Below are 25,910 nucleotides of genomic sequence, written 5' to 3'. Positions count from 1 at the left end.
AGGAGTTTGCGCGGACAGATCAATACAACCGACAACCCCCTGCACGTGGATATCTTATCCCACCCCTTCTCCAACAGCTCTTCCACCCCTCGGGTGGTCCAGCATTGGATGCTGGAGATACTGGCATTCAGTCGCACGCCCGTATGTCTAGTGCAACAATCCCATCTTGTTATAGATATTCTGTAAACAATATTATCGTAGTTGTTTAGTATTAACAGTTTAATGAAATATAGTAAATTAGAAGCGGTGATGACGGCTATTTAGCATGACGACCTGAGACACTTGGGGACTCCAATAGGAGTCTGGAGGTAATAAAAAATTTGTAAATTATTTATTCATATCAGAAGCATTTGCAAAATGCCCAAAGTCGAGAAATTTATTTTATTTCAATTGCTGAGTGAATATGCGCTCTGAGATACTTTTATTCGTCAGAGGTGAATTTTCTGGAAATGTCGAGGACAATTGCGATAGCTTCAATGCTGTTTGCCCATGAGCTCATAGAATTAAACTCACTGCAACTGAGGGACTCGAGTATCCGGCCTATATTTTTCCATTGAATACTCAATAGCGACACCCCGTGTTTGCTGTCGATTTATCTCATTGAATTCAGGATACTTTAAATCCCCTTCAACGCACCATCGACCTCCTACGGTGCTATTAATACACTCCAATAATGCGTTATCCAATTTGTTTTCAATACCCATATGCGAAGAGAACTTTCTAAGAAAATTCTGGTGGCAGCGCAGCAATAGAGGGGCAAAGTATTTTGGCCAGAAAAAAATCCAGTGCTGGATTCCAAATCTTCATTTTTTCAGAACTTGTGCAAAAATTTTCTAGAAACCCCCAGAAATGTTGTCTTAACAGCATTGGATTTTTTCACAATCAAAAGATTGAAATTTTTCCTAGATAACGCACTAGATTTTTTGTCCAAAGTTCATTTTCCTGTAATTAATTATGATAAGTGGTTTATATGGAGAAGGATTCCCAGGGTAAAATTTTTCCGCAATTGTCTGATAAATAATGAATGTTTCATTTTCCCCTTGGTAATGTCAATGCAGGGTGTACAATTGCGACAGTGACTCCAGGGTCAAATAACTATGAATATTCACCCCCTATCTTATATGACGCTTCCGGAGCCATTGCTCCATGCTTTCCAGCAATTTGTCCGGAACCAGATAAAGGGATTCTGTTACCACAAGTCTAGTTTGTACGCAGACAACTTTTCATTTGCATTCACCACTCAAATTATTCGTCCTCCCCTCGACGAAGGGTCTCCATCCAATCCCCTGTAATTGATGAATAATTCCGTTGTTCTGTGTAATTCCTGAAAAAATCATTACATGCATCCTTGATGGACTATATTACAAAGCCGATCAAGCATGAGGACCAGGATGAACGGAACTAATCGATTGATTTTCACATCCTCTTGCACGAGATACTCCAAGTACCAAGGTAGCATTAATCCCATATATGTATGTAATTCTGGCGTCAGGCCATCCGGATTAATTATCTCCAGGGAAAATCCCACGGCCGTTTAAATGCCACAGCACAAGCCGCAATTCACCGTGTTTGCAAAGTTTATGAAGTCACGAGTCAGGATTATAGTTTACGGGCTTTATAACCGGAAATCGTGACCGTTTTATGGAAAATTTATTATACAACTAATGAACACAACAAAATTAAATACTTTCACATGCTGCCGTGCGGTAAACGGCGAGTTCCTCACGCGTTATTCACTTTTAACGCACGCGTGATTCAGTTTTACGCACGTTCTAATGTGACATTTTGTATGAAAGCGTGACGTGCAGATTTTAGAGCTTGCGGTGACTTTTCCAAGGGTCATATTCGCGGAAAAATCTTTACGGTACTTGTTGCGTAATATATTATTGCATCATACCGTGTGGACAGGGTCCGATTAACTCTATTGGATTTGTTTTCTTATTGAACAACACTAATTGAAATTAACGACAATTAATAGAATTCGTTAAATTCACCCATTCAAGCCCGATAAAGTTTATTTAATTTAAACAAAAAAATCACTGGGCGTAAATATTGAATATCATTATCGCGCCGTTCCCATCACGATTTGAAAAATCCAATCTGTCTTAGGTGGAACGGTAATAGAGGAATAATTCGTAGTGACCATGAATACGTGAATAACATTTAGCAATCCATTTCTGTCAGGCCAGCATGTGGAACAGACAGATTCATTCTGACCCGTGAACTTTCCGGGTGGAAGGGGGTGGTCGAGAGTAATCCACACTCGGAAATAGTTCACTTGCATTTATCGTCGAGAGAATGACAGAAATAGTGTCAGGTACGAAAGCCATTAGAGGATAGAGGTGGAAAACAAAATAAAAAAATTATCAATGTTGAGAGAGTTTGAACTTTCAGGTGAGGATGAGGCTGGGTCGTGACCTGACCCCACTTGTCATTCAACTGCAATGGCTGCCTTGAATATTGTTAATATCATCTAATGATAGTTATGTCGTCGTTGAGATATTAAATACAAAAATCTTTGCGCGAGAATTTTCAAAGTAATGATTGGAAGATAGGCCTTCGATGGAATTATCTTGGAGGGTAAATTTTACCTGAGGGTTTATTTGGATGAACTCGACACAACCGGGTCAAACCGAGCTAAATAATTTTGTATCTAGTATTTGTTGCTGAGGTAAATGTTGAATGAAAAAGTATTTAGTATTTAGGACAATAAACTACCCAGTAACTGTTCAAGTATTTAGTGTTCAGGCAGAGACTGAATATTAATTTCTTTATTGTAATTAATTGTAATAATTGTAATTAATTAGTATTTAGTGAATCTTGATCGACGATCAAGCTACACATGCACACGCACAAACCGACGTCACATAAAAATTGCCTATTCGAACTTTTGACATCGCACACAGCCATACTATAACACAAAAAAAATACCATTAAATTTGAGGGCCGAAAACGCTGTCGTTTAAAAGCATTAAAAACTATAAAATCCACAGAACTACTATGGAGTTACCATATCGTTGAATTAAAATATTGTTTGATAATGTAAATACCGGAAATATTTTGTTATCCAATCGCGACACGAGAAATCGGTAAATATTGACAGAGAGCTTGATCCGTTGAATGTGAAAGCCTCATAAATTGACTCTGTAGTCAAAGAGAGCTCGCACAAAGAGTCAGAAGAAAAAACATGCAAAAAAATTTCTCTCCGCATGAGGAAGAAGAATCAATAGTCCTTCGAGTGCCTATTTACTCTCTACACAATATTATCCCTTTATTTTTAATAGACCTAAGAAGGTGGATTTATCGAGATGGGGCTTTACGCGGCTGGGGTTGCCGGGATAGGTGTTTTTTACACTGCTGTCCTGAGTATTAGTGTCTGGGCGGCAGCCTCGAAGCGTAAAAAAGTCCAAGGAAAATCCCTGGATGACTTGATCCTCGCCAACCGCGGTCTCGGCCTGCTACTGGGAACCTTTACACTCGTTGGTAAGTATCCAATGTCATTTATCAGAGATATCCAATCATAAATCATACTGACTCGGTGCACGATAGTAATAAAGAGTTCAATAAAATACTTTCTGAATGCCTCCAGATCTTGTGATTAAATCACGTATAAAGAATATCATCGGAATACCGACAAATTTTACAGAAAATTAATTTGGACTGAGTAACGCATTTATTTGATTCTGATAAAATATGAATGTGAAAAACATAAATTATTTAGTTCGATCTGAAAAAAGTTTACTCAACAATAATAAATACTTTATTTGATTCAGCTGAATATTTTCTTATCGAAATAAATAGATGACGTTAAGTCCTTGAAGTCCATGAGTTCTCGTATTCTTGAAACCAAGAAATAAAATTGAATAAAGTATGTTATTCAATTAAAATAATTTTTCCCAGGGGCGCACTGTAACGCTCCCAATGATTCAAAATTTATTTTAAGGCTTAAAGTGAAAAAAATCTTGTAATATAAAGAAAACTGGATCTTCAGAACTCCATTCGACGGCAGAAGATTATAACTTTTGTTTCCCTCAAGCCCAAAAAAAGAGAGTTGATTGCCCAGAGCTGGAGCAACTTGACGGAGGTAAAAAAAGCGTAAAGCAAATATTCACCTTTGAAATACAAACTGAAATAGCGAGAACTAGAAAGAGAATGAAAAACTTCGCTGTAGATATAATAATAAGAAGTGAAAGAAGAACGCAGGAGGTTGGCCCCTAATTCGCATTAATTAGCCCGCTCCCTGGAGAGGAAGCTGAGAGTTTCTTAATTAAGGAAATAAAGCTGTTTCCGGTTGAATAATCGTCGAGGGAAAAAAATTACCCAAATAAGTTGGCAATAAAACGGGGGTGCCTACTTGTGGCAACAATGAGGCGCACAAGTCTCAATGGACTGGTGCTTGCGTATACGAGATTTCCCCGGGGGATAAGACGTCTGGGCCACGAAATTTTCAATAAAGAAATCGCGACATCGGTGAATCTCCACTGCGATCTATTATACTTGGCATCATTGGAGGCCTGATAATACAACACTTCGTCATGTCTTGGGGAGAGGAAGGAAGGAAATCGACCGGTGTAATCTCTCTTTTTTCCCTCAGTACCTCTTCAACCCCGAGTGGAGGTCAGCCTCCGGGATAACCGCGGGCTTTTTAAACTACCCATTACGTTAATGAACACTCATGAATGCAAAGCCCCGCGGAACACGAATAAAAAAAAGCCCTGTAAAGTACACACACTACTTTCTCACTCTTTCCATCAGCTCTCGCTGTTCAGTATTTTTTTCGGACCGATATATATTACATTTCCATGAATGGCACTATCTGTGAGTCAAGAGGGTGGAGAAACAGTGGATTGGAGGGATGAAGAGAATGGGAGATGATTCAGTCAGATTTTTCCGGAAATAGAAATATGAATTTAAACAGTTATTCTGTTTAGTTTGTTTAAAACAGTATTTTCTCATTTTTGTATTGAGAGAAAAAATATCTAAAGAATGGAAATTCTATGATTGATTGGAATCGTCAACGGACTTAAATAGTCGCACAAAATAACGTGATTGTAAAACCCAAAAATGATTTAATTTTTTCTCTGTTGAAAAAGAATGATACTTGTCTGACTTGTTGGATAATTTTTTTTTCTTCGTAGATATTTTATAAACGCAAGTTTTACCTCAAAACTTTTGATCAAACAACCTCTTCGCGTTAATAAATCCCAATGTCCCAAGAATCCCTCATCCCCATCCCCCTCCAGCACTCTGAATCATTAAAATTCCTACGGTTCATGACATTCTCGCAACAGCTGAAATAATTGAATGTTCTTTCCCAACGCGTTCAGCGACATGGGTCGGGGGTGTATTCGTTCACGGCACGGCGGAATCAATGTTCACCAGGGGTTTGGTGTGGTGCCAGGTTCCAATTGGCTACAGCCTCAGCCTCCTCTTGGGTAAATTTAAAAGCTAAAAAAAAAATTTAATGCATGTATTCTGATACTGAAACCCACTTGACTTTTACAAGCGAAACATGAGCAATTTTCACTGCCCCAGGTGGCCTCATCTTCGTGAAACCCATGAGAAAAGCCGAATACGTGACTATGCTCGATCCATTTCAACAGAGATACGGTGCAAAGCTCGGTGGTTTACTCTTTCTTCCAGCAGTCATCGGTGATATTTTATGGTCGGCTGCTGTGCTCAAGGCACTCGCCAATACTCTCAGTGTTGTCGCCGGGATTGAGGCGAAATTCAGTGTCGGCACTTCTGCTTTAATGCTGCTCGTGTAAGTTCACATCCCCACGAATTAAATCACCATTAAATCCTAGATTCCTCATCACATGAGGGAAAGGCCACAGCGTATGATTTTCCTCATATGGAAAGAAAGATTTACTAATAATAATGGAACTCTCGATTCCCTGATTAATTACGGAATCGTTTGGGAAATTGTACATTAAAATATCGTCATCTATCTCAATCGATTCAGATAAAGATTTTAGAAAGGATAAGCCAAATAATTTGTTAGTTATTCGAGCAGAAAATATGGCTAAAAAAATAAAGAGTAACTTAAAAAAATTCCACGCAGAGACCCAAGTGCATGAAAAGACTTCTGGTCGCGAGCTACGTTAATTTTCCTTTCCTCTAAATTTAATGGAGATAAACGTGTTTTAGGTACACAATTTTTGGTGGTCTATACACCCCGGCGTCAGCAGATGCTCTCCAGTTGGCCTGTATAACGCTTGGTTTGGCAATTAGCACTCCATACGCAATGTTGAACCCAGTGGTGTCGTTAGAGAGAAACTTGGGGCGAAAAGATTGGCTGGGTGAAGTGCAAACTAGAGATCTGGCTGAGTGGATAGACGGAATGTTTCTTCTAATGTTCGGTGGCATACCCTGGCAGGTAAGGACAAGCTCCGGTCTATTATCCGACTATCCGGTTAGATAGATAATAAATGTACAAATAAATTTAATTTATTGTTATTTGCTAGTAATTTATCTAAATGAACATGACCTTCGAGGCCATGGTTAATTATATAATTGGCTTCCAGAGAAATGACGCATTCTGTTCCAGCATTGGACTGACATTCAGTGGTACTATTCTGAAGACATAGTCAACTGTCCACGAAGTGTTGTTTCACGAACTGACAAAATAGTACATCTCATCACTTGGCCGTAAGGAACTTTCCTAGCGATTGTGATTTCCCACAGTCGTCAGAAAAGTTCTTTTTCTTATTCAGTCTGTGAGCAGAGTTTGATAGCCGCTGCGCGACCATAAAACCCTGCTTCACGGACTGAGTGACAAAAACTCAATTTTTATTTCTCTATTACCCCCCGGGCTGTTTATTTTCCACTTTTCTTTCTACCATTGTTGTTGGAATTTTTATGAATCGCACAATTCTCTTGGTACGTCATTTCGAAAGATCCTTGAGATTTATCCCACATTCTGGCTAGAACACACTTGATCCACTGGTTCATTAAAAATATATAATTGCATGATCCTCTCCTCTCTTCTCAGTCACAGGGGACGATATAAGAACTACTTCCAGACGTCAGAATTCATGGCCGGTCCAATGCTGAAACCCAATGGGACATATATTCGGAAGCCAACTATATCATTACGTAGTTCAATTGTTTTATCAAAATTTAAAATTCACAGAGTTTTTTCCAACGCATTGCCAATATAAAAACCATCTCCCTGGCAAAAACCGCTTCAGTGAGTTCAATGATCTGCTGCCTGGTAGTAGCCCTTCCCTCAGCAATAATTGGACTAGTAGCGAGAGGTACAGACTGGTCCCTCATTGATGGATTCAATCGGACAATGACATTTCCCAGTCTCGACGGTGGTTCAATTTTCCCAATTGTCTTGAAGCACCTGACACCTCAATGGGTTGCATTTGTCGGTTTGGGTACAATATCAGTGACTATTCTCGCTTCAGCAAATTCCAGTGTACTCTCCAGCAGCAGTATGTTCACCAGGAACATTTACATAATGGCAATTAGACCGAAGGTAAATAGTGTATTCTATTTATGATCGTGGGGATTGCATCGGTATTTGTTTCAGGCTTCTGAGAGAGAAATTGGATGGGTTCTGCGAATTACTTTGCTCATGGTAACGGGGGTTGCTGCCGGGGTGGCTCTGATGGCCAGAAGTGTCTATTATCTTTCGTGAGTAATGATGCATATACTTTATTAGATAAATAGATTCATTGATGTAATTTCGGTTACGTTGTGCCAAATTTATAGGGAGGTTCGATAAAGTTGTTTCGTAAAAAAGAGTATTGGTTGTTTAATTTTGTTTGGAAAATTGCAGGATTGGCCATTGGATGCCTTTGAGATTAGAAATAACTTCGGTGATAATCTTGCTGTTTTATAGTTTTATGATACCTCTGTTCTGGGAGAATTCCCACTAGTCGATCAAACTCGATTCGATTTAATTGACAATTCAGCAGCAAAATATTGCTCGTTATGTTGGAGCATTTCCAGCAGGTCGTCTATATATTGTTTTTCAGGGTAATTTTTAATTTTCTCGATTTGTGAATAATTCATGAAAAATATCGAGACTAATTGCCTAATTTAAATGAAGATTTATTCTGTTTGTTTATTAATTTATGCCTTGAAATATCGCTTCTATTAATTCATGTTTTTTCAATTGGCGAATAATTGATGCGAATTATTGAGACTAATTTCCCTGGACAGATTTTTATCGTCAGATCTGGTTTACGTCGTTCTCTTCCCACAACTGTTGGCGGTCCTCCATTGGCCCTCGTACGTAGACGCCTACGGATGTCTTGCCGGCTACCTAATATCTCTGTGTCTGCGAATCGGGGGTGGAGAGGCTACCCTGGCACTTCCACCCCTCATCAAATATCCCTATTTCGATCCGAGAACCCAGAGCCAAAAATTTCCATTCAGAACTACTGCCATGTTATCCGCAATCGTGGGGTCATTACTCGTAAGCTCAATTACGCGAGGCCTCTTCGGAGGAGGTAGAGATACTTGTCCCAGATGTTGTGACTTCCTGGGGATCTACACCAGCAGCAAATCAAAGGAGCAGGGCGTCGCTCAGAGCAGCTCTGGAGCTGCTCTTCTACTCATAGATTCGGCAATGCACGTAAGTATCGAAAAAAAGAATTCTAATTTGTTTCCGAAAATGCATAACTTCATCGAATTTTGTGTTGAACATGAACAGTTACACGACTAAATCAGGATTTTTTAAAATATTCGTTTGGCTTGACGGATTGCCCTCGAGGTGAAGTCAGAGCCCTTGAAGGCCACCAGTAACCATTTTTTTTCAAAATAATACAGTTCAATTGATATTGACATATAAAAATTCGTTGAAAAGAAATATCATTTTTTTTCATTCGAATTCCACTCAAAACCAATATTGATTGAATTGCCTATAAATACAGGAGAGCTCAGCGGGAAGAGACTCGACAGACAGTCAGGACGATACAGATCGACCCAGTTACGAGGATTCTCACTCTGAAGAAACCAATACCCACTACGGTAGCTTCACTGAACGGCCGGATTTTACATTGAGACGTGGCATGAGTGTCCACAATACCCCAATATCGCGAATGAACCGGCCCTTTCCGAAGAATGTTACTCAGACACCAGGTCGTAACAGGGTCCAGCATTCCCAGCATTCACAGCTCAATAACGTTGACGGTCAAATACTCGGTGTAAGAAATTTAACAGCTACACCACTTGGCCAAGTGCTGATGTCAAACGAGGCACAAACCAATGCCATCAGACTCACCAATACCAATGCAGTATGTGCAACACCATCGCAAACTTGTAATCATACTTACGGGAAATTGACGAACATCGAGAAGGCCAGGGAAATTGAACGAATTGCTGATAGAAGTTCATTGGAGCTCAATCTCAATCTGAACCTCAATGTGCAGGAGACACCTGGGGGAATTGTGAAGAAGAATGTCGTCGGTGTTAAACTCGTTGGAATGGATGGACCGACTCCTTTGAGGAGACCATCTCACGTAAATATAATTTATTGATTCCTTTTTCTTTAAAAAAACATGTAGATGGTGACAAAAAAAATTATGAAAAAAGAAATTCCAGGGAATAGGGTGGGTCTGATAACCAAATAATCACACCTTTCCCAGAGAACGAAAAAAACGGCACGAGAGTCAACGAGACAAGATGAGAAAGTTGATATTCTCATTTTATCCCGTCTGACGGTATAACTTCACAATTAAAATAATACATTAAACAAAAAAGACAGGACGTCATTGGTCTAGTGTTTAGCCCACTGACCCCATGAGCGGGGGTTCGACTCCTGACGATGAAAGCGTTTCTCATCGTAGGGAAAAGAACTCACGACGTGCGGAATGGGTTATAAGTTAGTTCGAGAGAATTGTAGATAACGACAGTCTAAGATATCGCCAAGGAACCAGGACATGATAAAAGACCCTAAGGTCCTCTGGCCCCATCCTATTTATTTACTAACTTCAAACGAACGAATACCAGAAAAAGGGTCTCACCTCTCTCATTTCACTGTCTCCAGGGCACGTTTTCACCGACCCCCTCAGTGGAGCTGGTTCACATTCTAGATCGTCGTCAGAGTGGTGGGTCATACGGTCCTACCTCGTTATCCCCCGTTCCCGGACTGGAAGCTTGTAAAATTCATGGAACTGCTGTCGGTGGTTCCGGAAATGAGCACTGCAGGATAAAACGAGGGATCGTTAGACACCACAGGTAATTTCTCCCTCGTGTCATACTCACTACCTCAAGCATAATCTTTCTCTTTAACCCTGTAGTTTCAACGAGACGGGAGATAGAGCCCTGACGACATTAGCGAGGCAGCCTGCGTATCCCTCGATGCCTCTAAGAACCGATGAGTGCAGAATGACCCTGAAGAAGGAGAAGAAAGCCAACGGAACGATAGCTCGACACTCTTCAGTTGCCGACGATAAAGGATTCTGCGGAAGGGGATTAGTTCTCAGTCCCACGTATAGTATGTATGGATCTGCTGTCACCAGTGGGAATTACTTTGTTAGTGATGATGAGGCTATTAGTAGATTTTAATTACATCGAAGTCATAATATTGATGCTCATCCCGCCCCTCAAGGGTTCACTGTTAGGAAATTATGCCGGAAATTCAAGGAAAATATCCTGACAATTTGTAGTAAATGACAAATTGAGGTAACATTTTATTACTAAAGACCCAATGGATTTATATTTATTCGATGTTTAATTATTGGTAGATCATGATGATGATAGTGATGATCATTCAGATCCGCATTTATTTTTACATTTTTCATTTATTCAAAATTCAAGTGAATGTAATGGAAAATTTTGATAATGAGTTTGGAGTTCCAATGGTTGATTGAAATATCAATAATTGGATTGTATGATTTTTTACTAACAAAATTGATAAAATACTTAAATGTAGTTCTTAAAAATATAAGAGAGTGGGACAGAACGGAATGGTGCGAAAAATGAACATGGAGCAAAATAAGACCAAAATTTAGTCCCCACTCTCCAGTCTATTGTGTACAGACGAATTAAAATTAAACTCTCCAAAGTATAGTTAAAGTAATATTAATACCTAGAAGGAATGCAAAATGTAATTGTAAAGATAATCAAACGATGGTTGAAAAATGGTTTTTCTAAACGAAAAAAAAAAATTATGGAACACGCGTTGTGTCTAACGAGAACGTCCAATGAAAGAATGAAGATGATAATCAATTGATATATGATATTTTTGCACTGAGGCAGTAATTGTACAAAATTATATAGTGTTTACTTAATTTCGACGGGATTTACAATATACCTAGGCAAAAAAGAATGGTTATCCAGTAGAAACATCGTAATTTGTATTTATATAGGTGTAATCCTCAAGCTCAATGTATAATAATTGCCGGTAGAGAGGAAGACCAATGTTAATCAACACTCAAATTTCAACTATTTCATTCCATAAATGTACATTGCACATCGTGCTCACTCTACTAACGGTTACATGTCTAAATATTAATAAGCTACGCCTCATAATAATTATTTTAAAAGAAACTGGGACTTTCAGACGAATTATCTATTATTCTTATTGTTTATTATTGAACATTATGAATTATTAAAAAATACACGATTGTTATTTATTGTTACCAAATTCAAATGAAACCAAAGTGAAAGCATACTGGGGAAAGATATTTCAGTTAACAATATGATCATGATAACATTTTCGCGTGAGGTATTGGCCAGTAATATTTTGACAATTAACATCTCTTGGAGTAATATTTAGACATGATACTCCATCAATAATCGAAACATTGGAATTGTCATTCGGTATTTCTTAACTTAACCATTTTACATAACTCATTCTATGGATGAATGAATAACAAATCCAAAATATTGACGGAATCCAAGACTTGAAAAAATGCGTTCAGTAACATTGTGCAATACTCTACCTCCTCTCCTATTATGTAATTTCGTATTAAGGGTTGAATAAGAGGTGAAAAAGACATCTGAGACCTGTGCCAGTATTACCATAGTTTTAAGACTGAGACGAGTAAAATGATCTCAATGATAATTTTAAGTAAATAAGGGGTAGATTTAATTAACCGAAATTGAATTTAAAATTAGGGTGTAGTAGAGTATGTAATGATAATGATTAATGTATGACAATGATTGTTACATGACAAAGCTGGGCATCAACATCTAATGGAAATACAGTATCAAATATTTAATCACAATGAAATATTGTTTGAAATACGTAAATTTGACTATTTTAGACGAATAAATAGTGTTGGAACAGCTCTCTTAATTGCCTGTACATTTTTTAAAATTTCCCCAATAGTTCTGTGATAATTCCTCGACATTTTTCGGGGGAAAATTAGTTATCGGGGGGATTATAATTATGTTTAATTGATTTAAAAAACTGAAATTTATCCAAATTTCAGGTCATCAAGGTCTTATAGCCTTGAAAAAAAAACATTGGGTTTGAAATGGCTTTCCGGAAAAATTGTGGACCAATTTTGATCTTTTTTGTTTATTCGTTGGGATGTCGTTTAGTTAAATCAATCAAAACGTATCTACCTAGTCAGAAAAAGTTTTCAAGACATCCCTAGGCATTTCTCCTTTTTGAAATAAAAAAATTACGAATGACTTATTTAGTTACTTATGTATGGACCTCGTCACTGGCCGATCCCATTCTCCTGTGCTCTTCCTCAACTCTGCCTATCACTTCCCCTTTAAAATGAGAAAAATGCCGCCATTTGTCAGCGCGTGGCTCCATTAAACATAACGCTGAGCTTCTAGTGCGCGACAACTCAGTGCTCGTCACGTCTAGGGACCCTAGGGGTAAGACTCGTATAATAGACATCCGATAGGTAATTCATTTTCCCAAAATGAATTAATTCTATCGTTTGTACGAGACGTGCACCGGTTTGTACTGAGCTTAGAATGTTTTGTTAGTTTGTCGTTTATTTATGAATAAATCATTCAGCACAACTTCTAGTTTTTTCAATCCTCATTGTTTTCTTTCGCGATAGTAGTGGGAGAAGGTGCAGAAACGTGTTTATATCGACATAGAACGTGTAAAAGCCCGTCACACGAGTTATGATTTTTTCGCGTTGAAACTTGGCAAAATTTCAACAACAAATATTTTTTTTATCGGCGAAGAGTTTTTTTTTATTATTTTGAATGAACTGTCAATGAAAGAAAAATGTTTGTTTGTGCTGTAGTAAAATTCAAACCTATGGTCATTTAATAACACAGTCAACGCAGGGTACGTGCGCTGAACGCACCACTATATTGAATAAAATGGAAAGTGCATAAATAAAAAAAAATTGTGATATTCTGTAGCGAATTTATCAATAAAAATCACGATTTTAACATTTCAATAAGTTCAAACTAACCTTCGAGACTCATTAGTATTATTTCAATTATAAATTTAGGCTGCAAAGTCGGTAACGATTATTGTATCTGGACAAAATTATAATATCGAATTTATGTCCTAAGGATTCGAGTTGATTTTCACGTTGAATTTTCTTCGCGTGGAACGAGGGCTCCCAAGATGAGCCTGAGTATGAAGCGGAAGAACGATGGCAGCATTGATAATGGTAATTACTTTCCATCACAGTTATAACTTATAATTGGCATGTCACCGTGCAATGTAAAAATAATCTATTTCATAACGGGCGTTGTAAAATAGTTTTGGTCCGTGAGAGGGTTACAACATGAGTCGAAGCAAGATATATAATTCCGATGTACCAAAATATAATTTTCTGACGAGTATCGAATAATTTTCTTCATTGCAATATATGGAAAAGAGACGTTTCCTGCACGTGTGACCTAGAGCCATATTTTTTCTAAGAGCAACACACAACATTGTCGGTATCAGGCTATTAAATCAATAATTTTTACAGCTCAATAAATCGTAATCGAATTATGTGGAAGTGATGGATAGGCCGATCCATGTGGTCTTGGAAAAGACCAATTTTACTAAAAAAATCATCCCACTATCAAGTGCTCCATGCAGTCCGGTTTGGTTTATATTAATAGTAATATTTTATGTATTTTTTAGACGATGAATTCGTGTGGCAAGACTACTTGGATGCTACCAAAACAACCGAAGTTCCCCAGATCAATTTTCCTCACGTTGAATTGACTCTGCAGAATGGCATCGAGATTGGAATGTCCTTGGAGGTTCCCACTTCCAAGGGCGACAAGCGAAATACTTCTTATTGGATTGCAACGATTGTTATGGCCTGTGGACCTCTTCTGAGGCTCAGGTACTTTGGTGGTGATGATAGATCACTGGAGTTCTGGTTTAATCTTACTAAAGAGGCCGCACATGAGTTGGGATGGTCTTCCAAGAATAACAGGAGATTGGAACCCCCTGATGCTGTGATTCAGAGATCACCAGATTGTTTAGAGATATTACCAGAATTTTTGATGACAGCAAATTCCGTTCCATCTGAATTCTTAAGTGGAGTAAGTACAAACGACTCAAATTTAAGTGAAATCAATTTATCGAACGGAATGAGGTCATTATGAAGATGATGACTGCAAAGTGGAATGCGATTAAGACCTCTCGAGATAACCGAATTACCTCGCTACAATATATATTTTTAAATAATGAATATGTTCTTCAGGCGTTTAATTGAGATCATCACAAATATTCTATTTTTTTTCAGGAAGGACTGAGCATGGTTGAGAAAATAAAAAAGGATATGAAGATTGAACTCGGCGACTTTGAGCATCCCTACAAACTCTGGGTAGCAACAGTACGTTCAGCAATATTTTATTTACGAAGCATCTCTTGATATAAATATTATTTCAAACTATCTTTTGGGTCCAATTTTTATGACGATTGGCTGGCTCTAGATAATGAATAAATTGATGAAAATTCACAGTCCCTTCATTAGACGTATCTGTGTGACATGATGTACATTCTTGTTTCTAATTGTAGACACTCAGTAATTATTCATATGATACTCCATTTTCGGAAGTATATATCTGGGCGCCCTATTGGTTTAGCATTTAATTCCACTTCGTAAGGCTAAACGTACAATTATTCTTTTCAAGATTCTAGAAAATATTGGAGGAAGGCTGTTACTTCGCTACGACAGCCCCAGCAGTCATACCAAAGAATTCTGGATTTTCTGCACCTCAGAGTTACTTCACCATTACGGATTTACTGCTAGATCTAATTCCAAATGGTTCTTAGAACCCCCGAGATCCATTGTCCAGTCTCACTCTTACGAAGAATGGAAGGAAGTGATAGAATCCTCTCAAAAAATGTCTCAACCTCCGGAAAATATTCTCATGGAGCCTCCTTCTCATCCAAAGCATCAATTCACCCAGGGACTGAAGCTGGAAGCTCTTTCTCCTATAGACAGAACCTGCATATATCCCGCGACTGTAGTAAAAGTTTACGACGACACCTATTTCCTCGTTAACATCGACAACATGGACAACATGACTCCAGACATAGATTCGGTAAAGTACGAGAACGAGGAAAAAACGAGTTGGCTTTGTACCTCTACCCATCCCTATATCTTCCCCATCAACTGGGCAAAGCGGCATAATATCAAATTGTCACCTCCAAAAAACTGGAAATCAAATCCCGAGGATTTTGATTGGAAACAGTATCTGAAAGAAACGGAATCAGAAGCTGCTCGAGCTGATCTATTTCCTCATCGTCAGTCTGCTATTGACGCAGGTTTTGAGGAAGGAATGAGATTGGAGGCAGTGGATCCGAGGAACGAGAATGTCATCTGTGCAGCTCACATTACGAAAATTATTGAGGATCTACTGTTTCTCTCTTTGGATAATTATGACTGTCGAGTGGATCACATGGTGCATATGCACTCCCTTGATATATTTCCTGTTGGTTGGTGTGAGTCCAATCATTATCCTCTGAAGCCTCCACGAGATTACCTGGAGATGTGCAAAAAACTGGGAAAATCTGACAAGGGAGAGATAAAAAAACCGTTATTAGATATACCAATTTCTGAGCCCAGATCGTCGCTCTGGTGTCCAAAGATTTATTTCAATTATCGATGTTGTACGGGGCCGATGATATCAAAGGGGAAGTTGGCGACACTCCCTAAAGCTGTTGGTCCTGGCCCAGTGATTCTAGTTATGAGGGAAGTTCTGTCTATGATTGTTTCTGTGGGCTACAGGAGTGCTAGGATTCTTAAGGTTCTTCAGTGTGATACAAAACCTGCTCCTGGATATCATCTAGAAGTCCTCAAGGCCAAACACAAAAATAATACCTACCGAGCTAATGTTGCAGTGGTGACTTCGGGGGAAATGGTCGCCGATTTCTGTAAAAGTATTTGTAAGAAGCTGATGGTCTGTCAAAATTTGTTTGGACCTCAGGAGGTTGAGGTGGATTGTCCTGATAAATGTAACAGGATGACGAAGAACAAGTATGTGGCTATTCCGAGTGGTAAGAGGGGCAAACCAAAGGGATATGAAAGCATTCTTGTGCAAAAACCAAAACCCTGGGGAAAGAAGAAACGTAGAAGACGAGGACGATGGGCTATTAAGGATAAGGAGGGATCTGATAATGGGGAGAGGGAAGAGGAGATCAATTACTTAGCTTTAGATCTGGAGAGGACTCATTCAGAGGAAGTCGAAGAGAGTGTTAACGATAGGCCACCGCTATCGGAGATTGATGTTATGATTCAGAAGAGGGAAGAAGGAAAGGAAGAATTTAGAAAAAATGAGGTGGGGTCAAGTAATGCTTCAGAGGACTCCAGGAGTTCGTTCAACGAGAGGAAGGAAAAGGAGATTTTTATGGACAGCCCGGATAGTTTTAATGGGATGAGTACTAGCGATAAATTAGGCAAAATTGATAATAGGAAAGGAAGAAAGAGAGACGAAGAGCAAGAAAAAGAGAGAGATAGAGACATTGACTTCGAAGACGATGGAGAATCTGAAGGTTCCGAGGATGATGCCGAGTACATCCAAAGACAGAAGAAACAGAGAAGACCCAAGACAAGGAAGCTCGATAGCAATCCCCTATTTTGGACTGTTGACGACGTCTTCAGGTATCTGAAGAAAACGAATGATTGCAAAGACATTGCGTTTCGAGTTAAACAAGAGGTAAAGTTAAAGTTATTACTTCATAATGAGATGAATATTGAAAATATTTTGGGGAATTTATTATTTCTACTTGTTAGTATAATTTTTTTTTTCTTGGGGTTCTAGACGCTGTGGGCGGTTAAAGTTTATTTTTCATAATAAATAATCGCGCCACGTGAAAGCAAGGCCAAATGCCATGTTAATTATTGAAATGTTTGATTTATTTGTATTTATTCAATCATTGAATAACTTTTTTGTTTACAGGAGATCGATGGTCTTGCATTTTTACTACTCAACCTGCCATCACTGACTCAACACATGAAATTGCGAACGAGTCTAGCAATGAAACTATGTAGACACGTGGAGCAAGTCAAAGTGACATTTTTTTTACGACACATTAGTGAATTTGAAAATGAATAAAGGAATATGAAAATAGTAGTAAAAAATAAATAACTAATAAACTTTATGAGATGATCTTTAAGCATCTGAATGACATGATTCACGTGAAGAAGCTCGGAATAAAATTGCATAAAGAGTCAGCAAGTTTATAACAACGCTTCAAAGTTCCTTGTTTCAACAGACAAAAATAGAACAATAAGTTGTAGCATGAGAACTCAAAAGAACATATTTTCGATCCATGTTCATGTAATGTTATTATTAATCAATAAATTAATTCGTCCGAAAGAAATGAATTGCAGTCTCAGAGATTATAGGGGAGATTGCTGGTTCTTATGGAGCGGCTCAACCGCATGAACTACGATGGTGAAGGTGTCTGTCGGTAAAGCATCACCACGAAGCACGTGGCATTTAATCTGCGAAACAATTTTCAACTTTTATAGGGCTCTGGGAGTTTTCTAACCCGGTTCCTACGTTTTTCATGATTTTCTCGGTTCCTGAAACTCCTAGAGCAAAAATTGCCACGAAATTTTGCGGTTGAAGCCGCTTCTTGAGTGTCAGCAATCTCCCCTATAATCTCTGGTAATGTCTGTTCAATATTGTCCATAAAATGTGAATTATTATTTTATACCAATAGGCGAAAGTTTATGACTTGAGGTCCTTCGCAGTAAGTTATACGACGTTAAAAAATTACTATAAATTAAGATCTTTGCCAATGTTTTCTCCTAATGATTATTCTTATGAAAAGAAATTAGAAAGGCTCATTAACATCAACAATCTAAATTATTACCTGACCTTTATCGAAATTTGTTAGACAGGGTCCAGGAATTCTCACATTTCGACTAACTTGCAAAAAAATATTGTCAATATAGAAAACGAATAAAGACACTCGATTACTAACGACGGAAAAGGAAGCACATAAGTTCATTTTTAAATTACTGCCCGTTTTCGGCTAATTACCCGCGGGAGTAATCTATATATTTATCTACTGAGAAAATTGTGTAGCTGTAGCTCGTGAACTGAAGCCGAGCATGTACCGTAGGTAAGGCAGGTCGTGAACACGAGCTCGTCGATATTTCTTCAAGGGGTTCTCAAAAATAAATAATCTTAGTCCTTTAAGGTTAGTTGCACGTGGTTAACAGCTGTAGATGTCGTTTACTCGCTATTGTAAATTTATAATACCGTTTGTGACTAATTATTTTCGACCCAAATTTTCTCATTGATAGGATTAAAAAATCACTGAACATATTCACCAAAAATGGTAAGTGCTTACTCAATTTAGTATTTTAATAATTCAATACTGAACTGACGTTATTAGCTAATTAAATCAAATTCAGGAGATATTAGACAATTTGTAATTTATTTTTTATTTTTAGAACTCGTCAGGTTGTTTGTAATTTGTTGGATTGAATGAAAAATAATATGTGGTGAAATTCCATGGGTTAAATAGACCGGTAACCTCATAAAAAGTGTAAAAATATTCCATTTATTGTTTCAGTCAGCAACAGTGAGGAGGGAATTATCGAAACAGAAGAAACTGTTACACCCTAATAGTCGAAAAATTCTTGCAATAGCCAAGAAGAGTAAAAAGTACGAGAGCTTTCTCCATGATTAATGAAATTTTATATCCTTCATTGTTACATAATCAGTGTAATTACAGAGCGTTAAACAGGGAGAATGCAAAACAAACCGGTTCAATGAAACAGAATTTGATACGAGAAAAAATGCTGTGGATGCGGGAACATATGGTGCCAGACGTGTGCCCTTACACAGCTAGTCTAACCGGTGAATTGCTTGAGAAGTAGGCAAATTCAATTTCGATCTAATAAACGGTTATTATCTGAGATTGGTGAGATTTATCGATTGATTTGTGCAGGTACATTGCCAGGCACGATGAGGAGATGGCTAAAATTGCTGAGAGCAAACTGGGAAAGAAGAATAGGAGTCATACGAGCCGAGAGGATGTCCTGAGGATGACGAAGGAGAGGGAACTGGACGAGTACAATGGGGCTGGACTAGGTATTGTATTCTACTTCCAAGCAAACTTCCTTCTTCTTCATCACGGGGATGTGAAACTAAAAATAATATGGAATTTAATTTCTTTCATTTTATGAGAAATTTACGAGAAAATGAGATTTTTTAATCCTTTTTTTTCAGAAATTCCCAACATTCTAATTTCTGCCCAATGCAAAATGCTGAGGGACTGGGATGGGGACCTTCATTGTCTCCCGAATTTCAATTTTCGCCGATTTGGGAGGAAACATGTGCCAGCTTCGATATAAAAATTTATTGAATTGTTTTTTATATTAAGCTCATTATGTACATATAATAAATTAATATTTTTAAGTTCACTGCCTCCTATTTTCGGCTTTAAAATGTTGTTCTGCTCACGTTTCATTCATGATATCCTACCAGATCCCCAAAAAAATTACAAGATTGAAAAAATAACCATCACCAGACTTCCATTCGGAAGTAAAACGCCATGACAAAAATGTAGCCATTCCCTCTCGCTTATGAGATTCATAGAACAAAATTATCCCCGGATCGAGGGGTGACTATTTTACCCTCTCCCTGCGGTAATTTGGCTCTCGACTGAAATTAGTACAATATAGACACCAAAAATATCTAAAGAATGTGAAAATCCCCTCCGCATGGCTCGAAATTTCGCTATCCCCTCTCTACCAGGGTTGTCCCAAAAAATGTCGATTCCCAGGACCAACATCTGACAGACCATAAGTAGCATATTAATCTTCAAACACGAAAAAATGAAGGAAAAAAAAATCAAGGAGAATGAGAGATGATGGAAGGCGAAATGATCCCCTCTGGGCTTTTCGCCGGTGAAACTCACTCGAACACATTCTCAAAAGAAATTCGAAATACCGCACGGTGGGATCAGAGGGACGCGTTGTATCTGCCGCAGCCGTTTATTCATTATTTATTATCGTACCGAGGACCGCAAGCAGAACGTGCGCTCTACGTTCCACTGACCCGGATCCTTGGATTCCCGGATACCCGAATCACTTTTTGATCCGACAGTTGGCTCTTGTCTAGTCGAAATCCCCTGAATTTTCACCGCTTAACGAAGACAAGAAAAATTAGGAGGAGTGAAATAATAGTGGGGGTTTTCGGTCAGGTCATTTAACACAACAATCACAATTAAACTAATGACGAGGGGTGAGAGGGAGCTCCTGATGGAGACTAGCAAGTAGTGACTATCAAGTGAAAGTCAGTAAAGGTATAGATGTTTAGATACGGGATACACGAGGCTGCAGACATTGCCGAGGTCTCTCGGTACCCTGGGTACCTTCCGAAGGAATAATTGGTGATGAACTTTCTTTTCATTTTTATTGACCTCCGAGTTCTAATGAATTGATGATATTGGTTTCTCGGGGGGAATTTTGTAATAACAGCTGGAGAATTCCGGTGGATCGCTATTGGAATTCTAGAGGAAACATAACTTTCTTTTAACTTTTATTGATCTCCAGTCGAATGAGACGATCACCTGAACTAATTTCCCTGCTCTTGATTTCTTTGATTGATTCTCCAATTTGAATAAATTGGGGATATTGGTTGTTCAGGGGGAAAATGGGGATTTCATACGATCAGTTAGCGAATTCGTAAGGAAACTCTATTGGATTTGTCTTAAAATTGTATAGGAAATTTGCTACTCTGAAAATTTTTGTGGGTTTTCAAATTTTAATTAATTAAGGTATCGATTTTCCAGAGATGGAATGAGGAATGAATTGATCATGTTTGGTGGAATGATGAGTTGATATAATTCGGAAATAGCTTTAATTTGTTTAATTACAGGGGTCCCACTTGGAAGCAAAAAATAAAAATCTATTTAGAGAAATCTTTCATTGGTAAAATTATATTATTCTCTGAGTGCGTTAAACCGTCTCCCTTCTCGTATACCCCCAGGCCATTTCCCCAATCTCCTCCGCCAGTTTCCATATCTCGACTGAATTAACATATTGCAATAAAAAAAATCGGCAATTCGCATTTATTCTGTATTTTCCCAAGTTACATCATTTAAGGAATGAAACTCAGAATACCGGAAAAGAGGAGGAAGCTCACGGTTACGCCTTGTTACGTTGCACTCAGTGAGAAATTCCTGAAATTTCCTTTCTTTCTTACTTTTCATTTTCAACGAAACACCGTGAAATTGATATTTTCCAATGAAAAAAAGGATTACCATTTCTACTGCGTTAACCTGACAGAGCTGGTGAAAATTTATCTCAAACCGGTCCCCTCCCCCTCTCTCCTCATGAAATTGTAAAAGTTGATATTTCTAAAAGCAGTCGCCGGTCGATGCTAAATCGGCTTAAAAAGGTAGAGAAGTAACACTTGGGAGTTGAGAATATGGACATTCGGTATGAATGAGTGGCAATTAGAGAGTGCACTCGAGATCACCAGTGGCAACATTATATTAGTAATTGAAAAATAAACGTGGCAGTTTCAGATGCCGAGTATTGGATCAGATTGATACCCAGAAAAATAATTAACTTCTATCAAATAAAAAAAAACATTCATTTAAATAGAACAAAATTATTATTTTTGCCTCTCAGACTTTCTCAATTTAAAAGTCTATTAAATGAATGAATGGCTTTGAAAAATTCTTAATAATTTTTTATGTGATAGGATTAACTTATCATCGTTCAAGAATTGAGATTGACTCAAAAAAATCTGAATTGTTCATTCGCTTTTAATAATTAATGCCTTTCAGGCATGAATCGTTTTCTCAGATGTGATAAGAATTTTCACTGGAATTAATCAATTGTTTATTCCATATAATCACATCGTTCCTTTTCCAACAGATTGAACAGTTGTGATAAAAAATTTTATTCGCTTTAAATGAATGATTTTGTGTGTGGAGATGAGGCAATTACATTGCTACATTCAGACATACCTTTTGGTAACACAGGAGACACTGGGGAGTGTCAAGCACCACCTCTTCCGCGTTAATCGAATGTAGGTCCTGCGGTCGCGCCCAGACGAGACTTGTCGGCTTCTTGTGCACCTGATGCTCACCGGATGATCACGATATTTGGGTTTTTTATTCTTCCGCGTCCTCAGAGTCCCCTCCGAAGGTACATCATTCGTCGATTCGTTAGATACTTCCCCCGGATTTCTATTGTCTTATTGACTTCGTTTTTGAGAAAATAGTGTGCCAGCTTTGGGCCAATATGAACAGCGTCACATCGACCTTCCCGAAATCGAATAGGATCGAGAACAACCACCTCCATCTTTGACTTCGCTCAAGCGAACATGACGACGAATTCATTAAGGCTTTGATAAATAAAATTGGACAATAATTTGTTGAGTAATTGTCGACCAACTTTTTGTTCACTTAGTCAACAATCGATCCCAAACGAAAGCAAACGTCGTTCCAATTTCCAAAAAAGAGGGCCCCAATCCCTCGACCTAAGCGAAACCCAATTTTCCCCCTCTCCTAAAAATTCCCCAATGGCGATCTAACGGACAATTTAGCAGCGCCATAAAATCCAAATATAGTATAAACAGACACCTTGCACAACGTTCCCCTTGCACCTCCTCACAATTACCGACACACGGTCTTCCTGCAGTCAACTTACGCCAGGAAAATACGGTACATCGAGGAATCCTACTAGATCAGTCCATTCCAATCTCCAAACAAACAAGAGCAACAACATCCAAGAGAATTTGTTTTTTCTCCATCCCCCATTGACGGAAAAAAAATACAGTCTCACCCGAGTTTGTACCCTCACGGTCCCATAGCAGATGATGTTCGTGCATCAGGACTACAAGAGACAAGTACAAAACACGATGGAACACCGACAAGTACCAACAGAAACAAGGCTGGTGAGTGATAGGAAAAGGTTGTGAAGAGAGAGGAAGAGAAGTCTGGATAAGTCTTTTGGAGAGGGATATAATGGTCTAAGTAATGCTGCGATGAACGAACCAGGTACCAGCTAAGACCATCAGCCGGGGGTACACCTTTCTCCAGTTGGCGCTTACTGCGATTCCTACTCGTGACTGAAAAGTCAGTCCACACTGGAACACTGGACACAACAGTTAACGGAGTGATAATTAATGATCCCATCGATACTGAAAAAAAATCTTACTTCTAATTGAAGAGAAAAGAAAAGGTTTTTTTTAATTGGATTCCCCTGAATGCGTGAGGATGACGAGTCATAATGACTGTGTGATATAACTGGAACATTTTGCCTCCAAAACTGGTGAAGAGAATATCCCCCTAGGATCTAGTCAAATCTGTTGTTGGATTTTTTTTTAATAACGTGAGTGTGATTGCAAAGTGCGGAGTTTATTGAGGAGTTTGGAAGATCAGGGAGCCAGTGCGGAATGGGTCGGGAGACACGGCCACTGGGTCGCGCTAGACCTGGGAAACTTTATTTCTTCGTCGCTGGATGTTTTTTGTTGTTGGTGCCGGTTATTAATGGCCAGGGTAAGTTGATTTTTTTTTATTGTCATTGGGAATTGAGGGTGCCTAGGCACAAATAACGAGTTTAATAAGATATTTTAGACATATTTGTTCATCGTGCGAACCTATTATTTCCATCTGTTACTGTGGGGGAGGGAAATATTAGGCTTGCAGAGGAGTGGACAGGAATTCGTACGTTTCCTTTTTGCAAACTCGTTTTTTGGTGATTTTAGTATTCGGAGATTCAAAAAATAGGCCATTTGCAGTTTGGTAGCATTTGAAAAAGCAAAAGGACAAGACTAATTTTCACATTTTTTATGAATGTATTTTGAATTCATCGAGATTTTCGAACCTAGTCAATTCATCAATAAGTATTGAGAGGAAACCTCCGTTTTAACTAAAATTTCTCATCCAAGTTGAAGATAATTTTCAGGAACAAAAATTCATTAAAAATCTTTCGAAACCTACAAAGCTAACGCTTAAAACATCTATTTTAATTTTTCTCAAGAAACTCAATTAAAAAAAAGAATTGTGAGGGTTTTATCAATTCACTCCTTTTAAATGATCTTGTTTTTTATGCTTCAGTATAAAATTATTACTCCAAATTAATCTTCGCAATTCTCACAATTTCTTAACTCCTTTTTCCACGGGAGAAAGAGAAATTTTCAATTAGATTGAATGAATATAAAAGGACTGCAATTCACCAAACGTGATAATTTTCAAATTAGCCACAGTACATTAGCCATATATTCACTATTCTCGTCGAAAGTGTCTTTGTTTCATTCCTCCAACGGTGCAATTTCACATAAGGACGGAGATGATTTCAATGAAATTATTGAAACATAAAAAAATTCAAGGAGGGGAGTTATTTATCATTGACGACGGTGGTTGGCCTTGTCCCGGAGGTTTATTCTAGCTAGGACATTATATACATTTTCTCCTTTATGTATATTACTGTTTCCACATTCACCAGGGGATATCAAACGTTGTTGAGCCACCGCTTTTTTTGCTCCTCTCGGTTTAGCCTTGTTTGTGGGGAATGGATCTTTGCAATTTTAGAGACATTAGAAGCTTGGGAATATTCTATCATTTCGTTTTCTAATGCCGAGGTGATTTGTTAAAGGTCTCCCGTTTGTTTTTCACATTTTTCATCCGGGAAATATCCAGGGAAGTTGACTATTGGGGGATTGGACAAATTACTCTGCTTGAAAAAAGGTCGTTTTTAAAATTAGTTTAGCACCGTTTTCATGTTTTCTCCAACATAAATTCTGGTGAGATTTTATTCTGATAGTTCTCTGCATATTTTTTAAATAATCCTCGCGGATTTTCATATAGTTATTTCATCATTTGGAATTTCGAACATACTATTTCAGTAATATCTCTACAAGTGTCAGCTACATTAAAAATTGTCACACAATATTTTATACAGATAATAAAATTTATAATAAAAATGTCCTGTCACTCTTGCTGATAAAATCAACAGTTTTCGAGATATTTTCTAAATAGTGTGATGTGTTTTTCCCAATCGTTTTGCATTCTATTAATTCTTAGACTATTTCAGCAATATCTCCGGAACAGTCATCTCCAAAAACTCTCGCCAGATGTTTTGTGACATTTTCATGGATATTCACAGTTCCATTTATCACTGTAAAAGAGACAAGTTGCACCACTGCATCGATCATTTAATTTCCACTCGGTTTCTTTGGTATTTGGACAGTCTCAACTTGCATATCTTCAAGTCCTCGCAGCTTTGGTCAGCAATCTTGTCGATTGGCGAGTGACATTCCTCCGGCTAGGCCACTCCTGTATGCGTAGCCATATCTGACATTTTTTTTATTCAACATATTTTGTTCACTATTCCTATCCTCTTTCACGCGGATTGGCCCACTCCTCTTACGTTCACTCCAAGGTCTTCTGGGATGCTTGAATATGTTTTGTTATACCACGTTCATTTCACTCGTTGGGGAAAGTCGAGGTGTATAAGGCATGCATCGACGACGAGGTTGGCCGTGAAAGCTCAACCATCGATACTCATTACTATTTTGCTGACAAAAATCGAGTG

The 25,910-nt window shown here is 38.2% G+C and overlaps 4 protein-coding genes across 11 annotated transcripts in view; all 4 read left to right on the top strand.

Moving 5' to 3' along the window:
- The first annotated feature begins 118 nt into the window (after nucleotides 1-118).
- Nucleotides 119-12,259, top strand: LOC135162706 (high-affinity choline transporter 1-like). 5 transcript variants are annotated; one of them, XM_064121458.1, is made up of 14 exons: nucleotides 119-308; nucleotides 1,370-1,452; nucleotides 2,185-2,317; nucleotides 2,395-2,580; nucleotides 3,285-3,483; nucleotides 5,328-5,435; nucleotides 5,536-5,764; nucleotides 6,151-6,379; nucleotides 7,136-7,486; nucleotides 7,541-7,644; nucleotides 8,176-8,590; nucleotides 8,889-9,476; nucleotides 10,004-10,194; nucleotides 10,257-12,259. In XM_064121458.1, exons 5-14 carry the CDS (start codon nucleotides 3,309-3,311, stop codon nucleotides 10,522-10,524), a joined length of 2,658 nt encoding a protein of 885 aa, XP_063977528.1. In that variant the 5' UTR covers nucleotides 119-308; nucleotides 1,370-1,452; nucleotides 2,185-2,317; nucleotides 2,395-2,580; nucleotides 3,285-3,308; the 3' UTR covers nucleotides 10,525-12,259. The 5 variants fall into 5 exon arrangements, with proteins under 5 accessions (XP_063977528.1, XP_063977530.1, XP_063977527.1 ...); XM_064121460.1 differs by having other exon boundaries at nucleotides 2,185-2,580; XM_064121459.1 differs by lacking the exons at nucleotides 119-308; nucleotides 1,370-1,452 and having other exon boundaries at nucleotides 1,866-2,317.
- A 626-nt stretch (nucleotides 12,260-12,885) lies between these two features.
- Nucleotides 12,886-17,719, top strand: LOC135162050 (scm-like with four MBT domains protein 1). Of its 2 annotated transcripts, none has more exons than XM_064120135.1 (6): nucleotides 12,886-12,904; nucleotides 13,456-13,556; nucleotides 14,021-14,430; nucleotides 14,634-14,723; nucleotides 15,025-17,052; nucleotides 17,296-17,719. In XM_064120135.1, the coding sequence occupies exons 2-6, from the start codon at nucleotides 13,511-13,513 to the stop codon at nucleotides 17,449-17,451; spliced, it is 2,730 nt and encodes a 909-aa protein (XP_063976205.1). In that variant the 5' UTR covers nucleotides 12,886-12,904; nucleotides 13,456-13,510; the 3' UTR covers nucleotides 17,452-17,719. The 2 variants fall into 2 exon arrangements, with proteins under 2 accessions (XP_063976205.1, XP_063976204.1); XM_064120134.1 differs by lacking the exon at nucleotides 12,886-12,904 and adding an exon at nucleotides 12,972-13,222.
- Nucleotides 17,720-18,528: 809 nt separating this feature from the next.
- On the top strand, nucleotides 18,529-19,795 carry LOC135162011 (translation machinery-associated protein 16). Its single transcript, XM_064120054.1, has 5 exons — nucleotides 18,529-18,688; nucleotides 18,926-19,017; nucleotides 19,088-19,228; nucleotides 19,304-19,446; nucleotides 19,585-19,795. The coding sequence occupies exons 1-5, from the start codon at nucleotides 18,686-18,688 to the stop codon at nucleotides 19,707-19,709; spliced, it is 504 nt and encodes a 167-aa protein (XP_063976124.1). The 5' UTR covers nucleotides 18,529-18,685; the 3' UTR covers nucleotides 19,710-19,795.
- A 3,646-nt stretch (nucleotides 19,796-23,441) lies between these two features.
- Nucleotides 23,442-25,910, top strand: part of LOC135163191 (uncharacterized protein) — a 43,508-nt gene continuing 41,039 nt past the window's right edge. For all 3 annotated transcript variants that reach the window (XM_064122453.1, XM_064122452.1, XM_064122451.1), the window contains exon 1: nucleotides 23,442-23,872. In XM_064122453.1, the coding sequence (XP_063978523.1) occupies nucleotides 23,770-23,872 (103 nt within the window). In that variant the 5' untranslated portion in view covers nucleotides 23,442-23,769. The remainder of the gene's footprint in view (nucleotides 23,873-25,910) is intronic.

Source organism: Diachasmimorpha longicaudata, chromosome 5, assembly GCF_034640455.1.
Source record: "Diachasmimorpha longicaudata isolate KC_UGA_2023 chromosome 5, iyDiaLong2, whole genome shotgun sequence".
Lineage (NCBI taxonomy): Eukaryota > Metazoa > Arthropoda > Insecta > Hymenoptera > Braconidae > Diachasmimorpha > Diachasmimorpha longicaudata.
The sequence above is the reverse complement of the archived record's forward strand: the minus strand, read 5'-3'. Positions and strand labels throughout refer to the sequence as shown.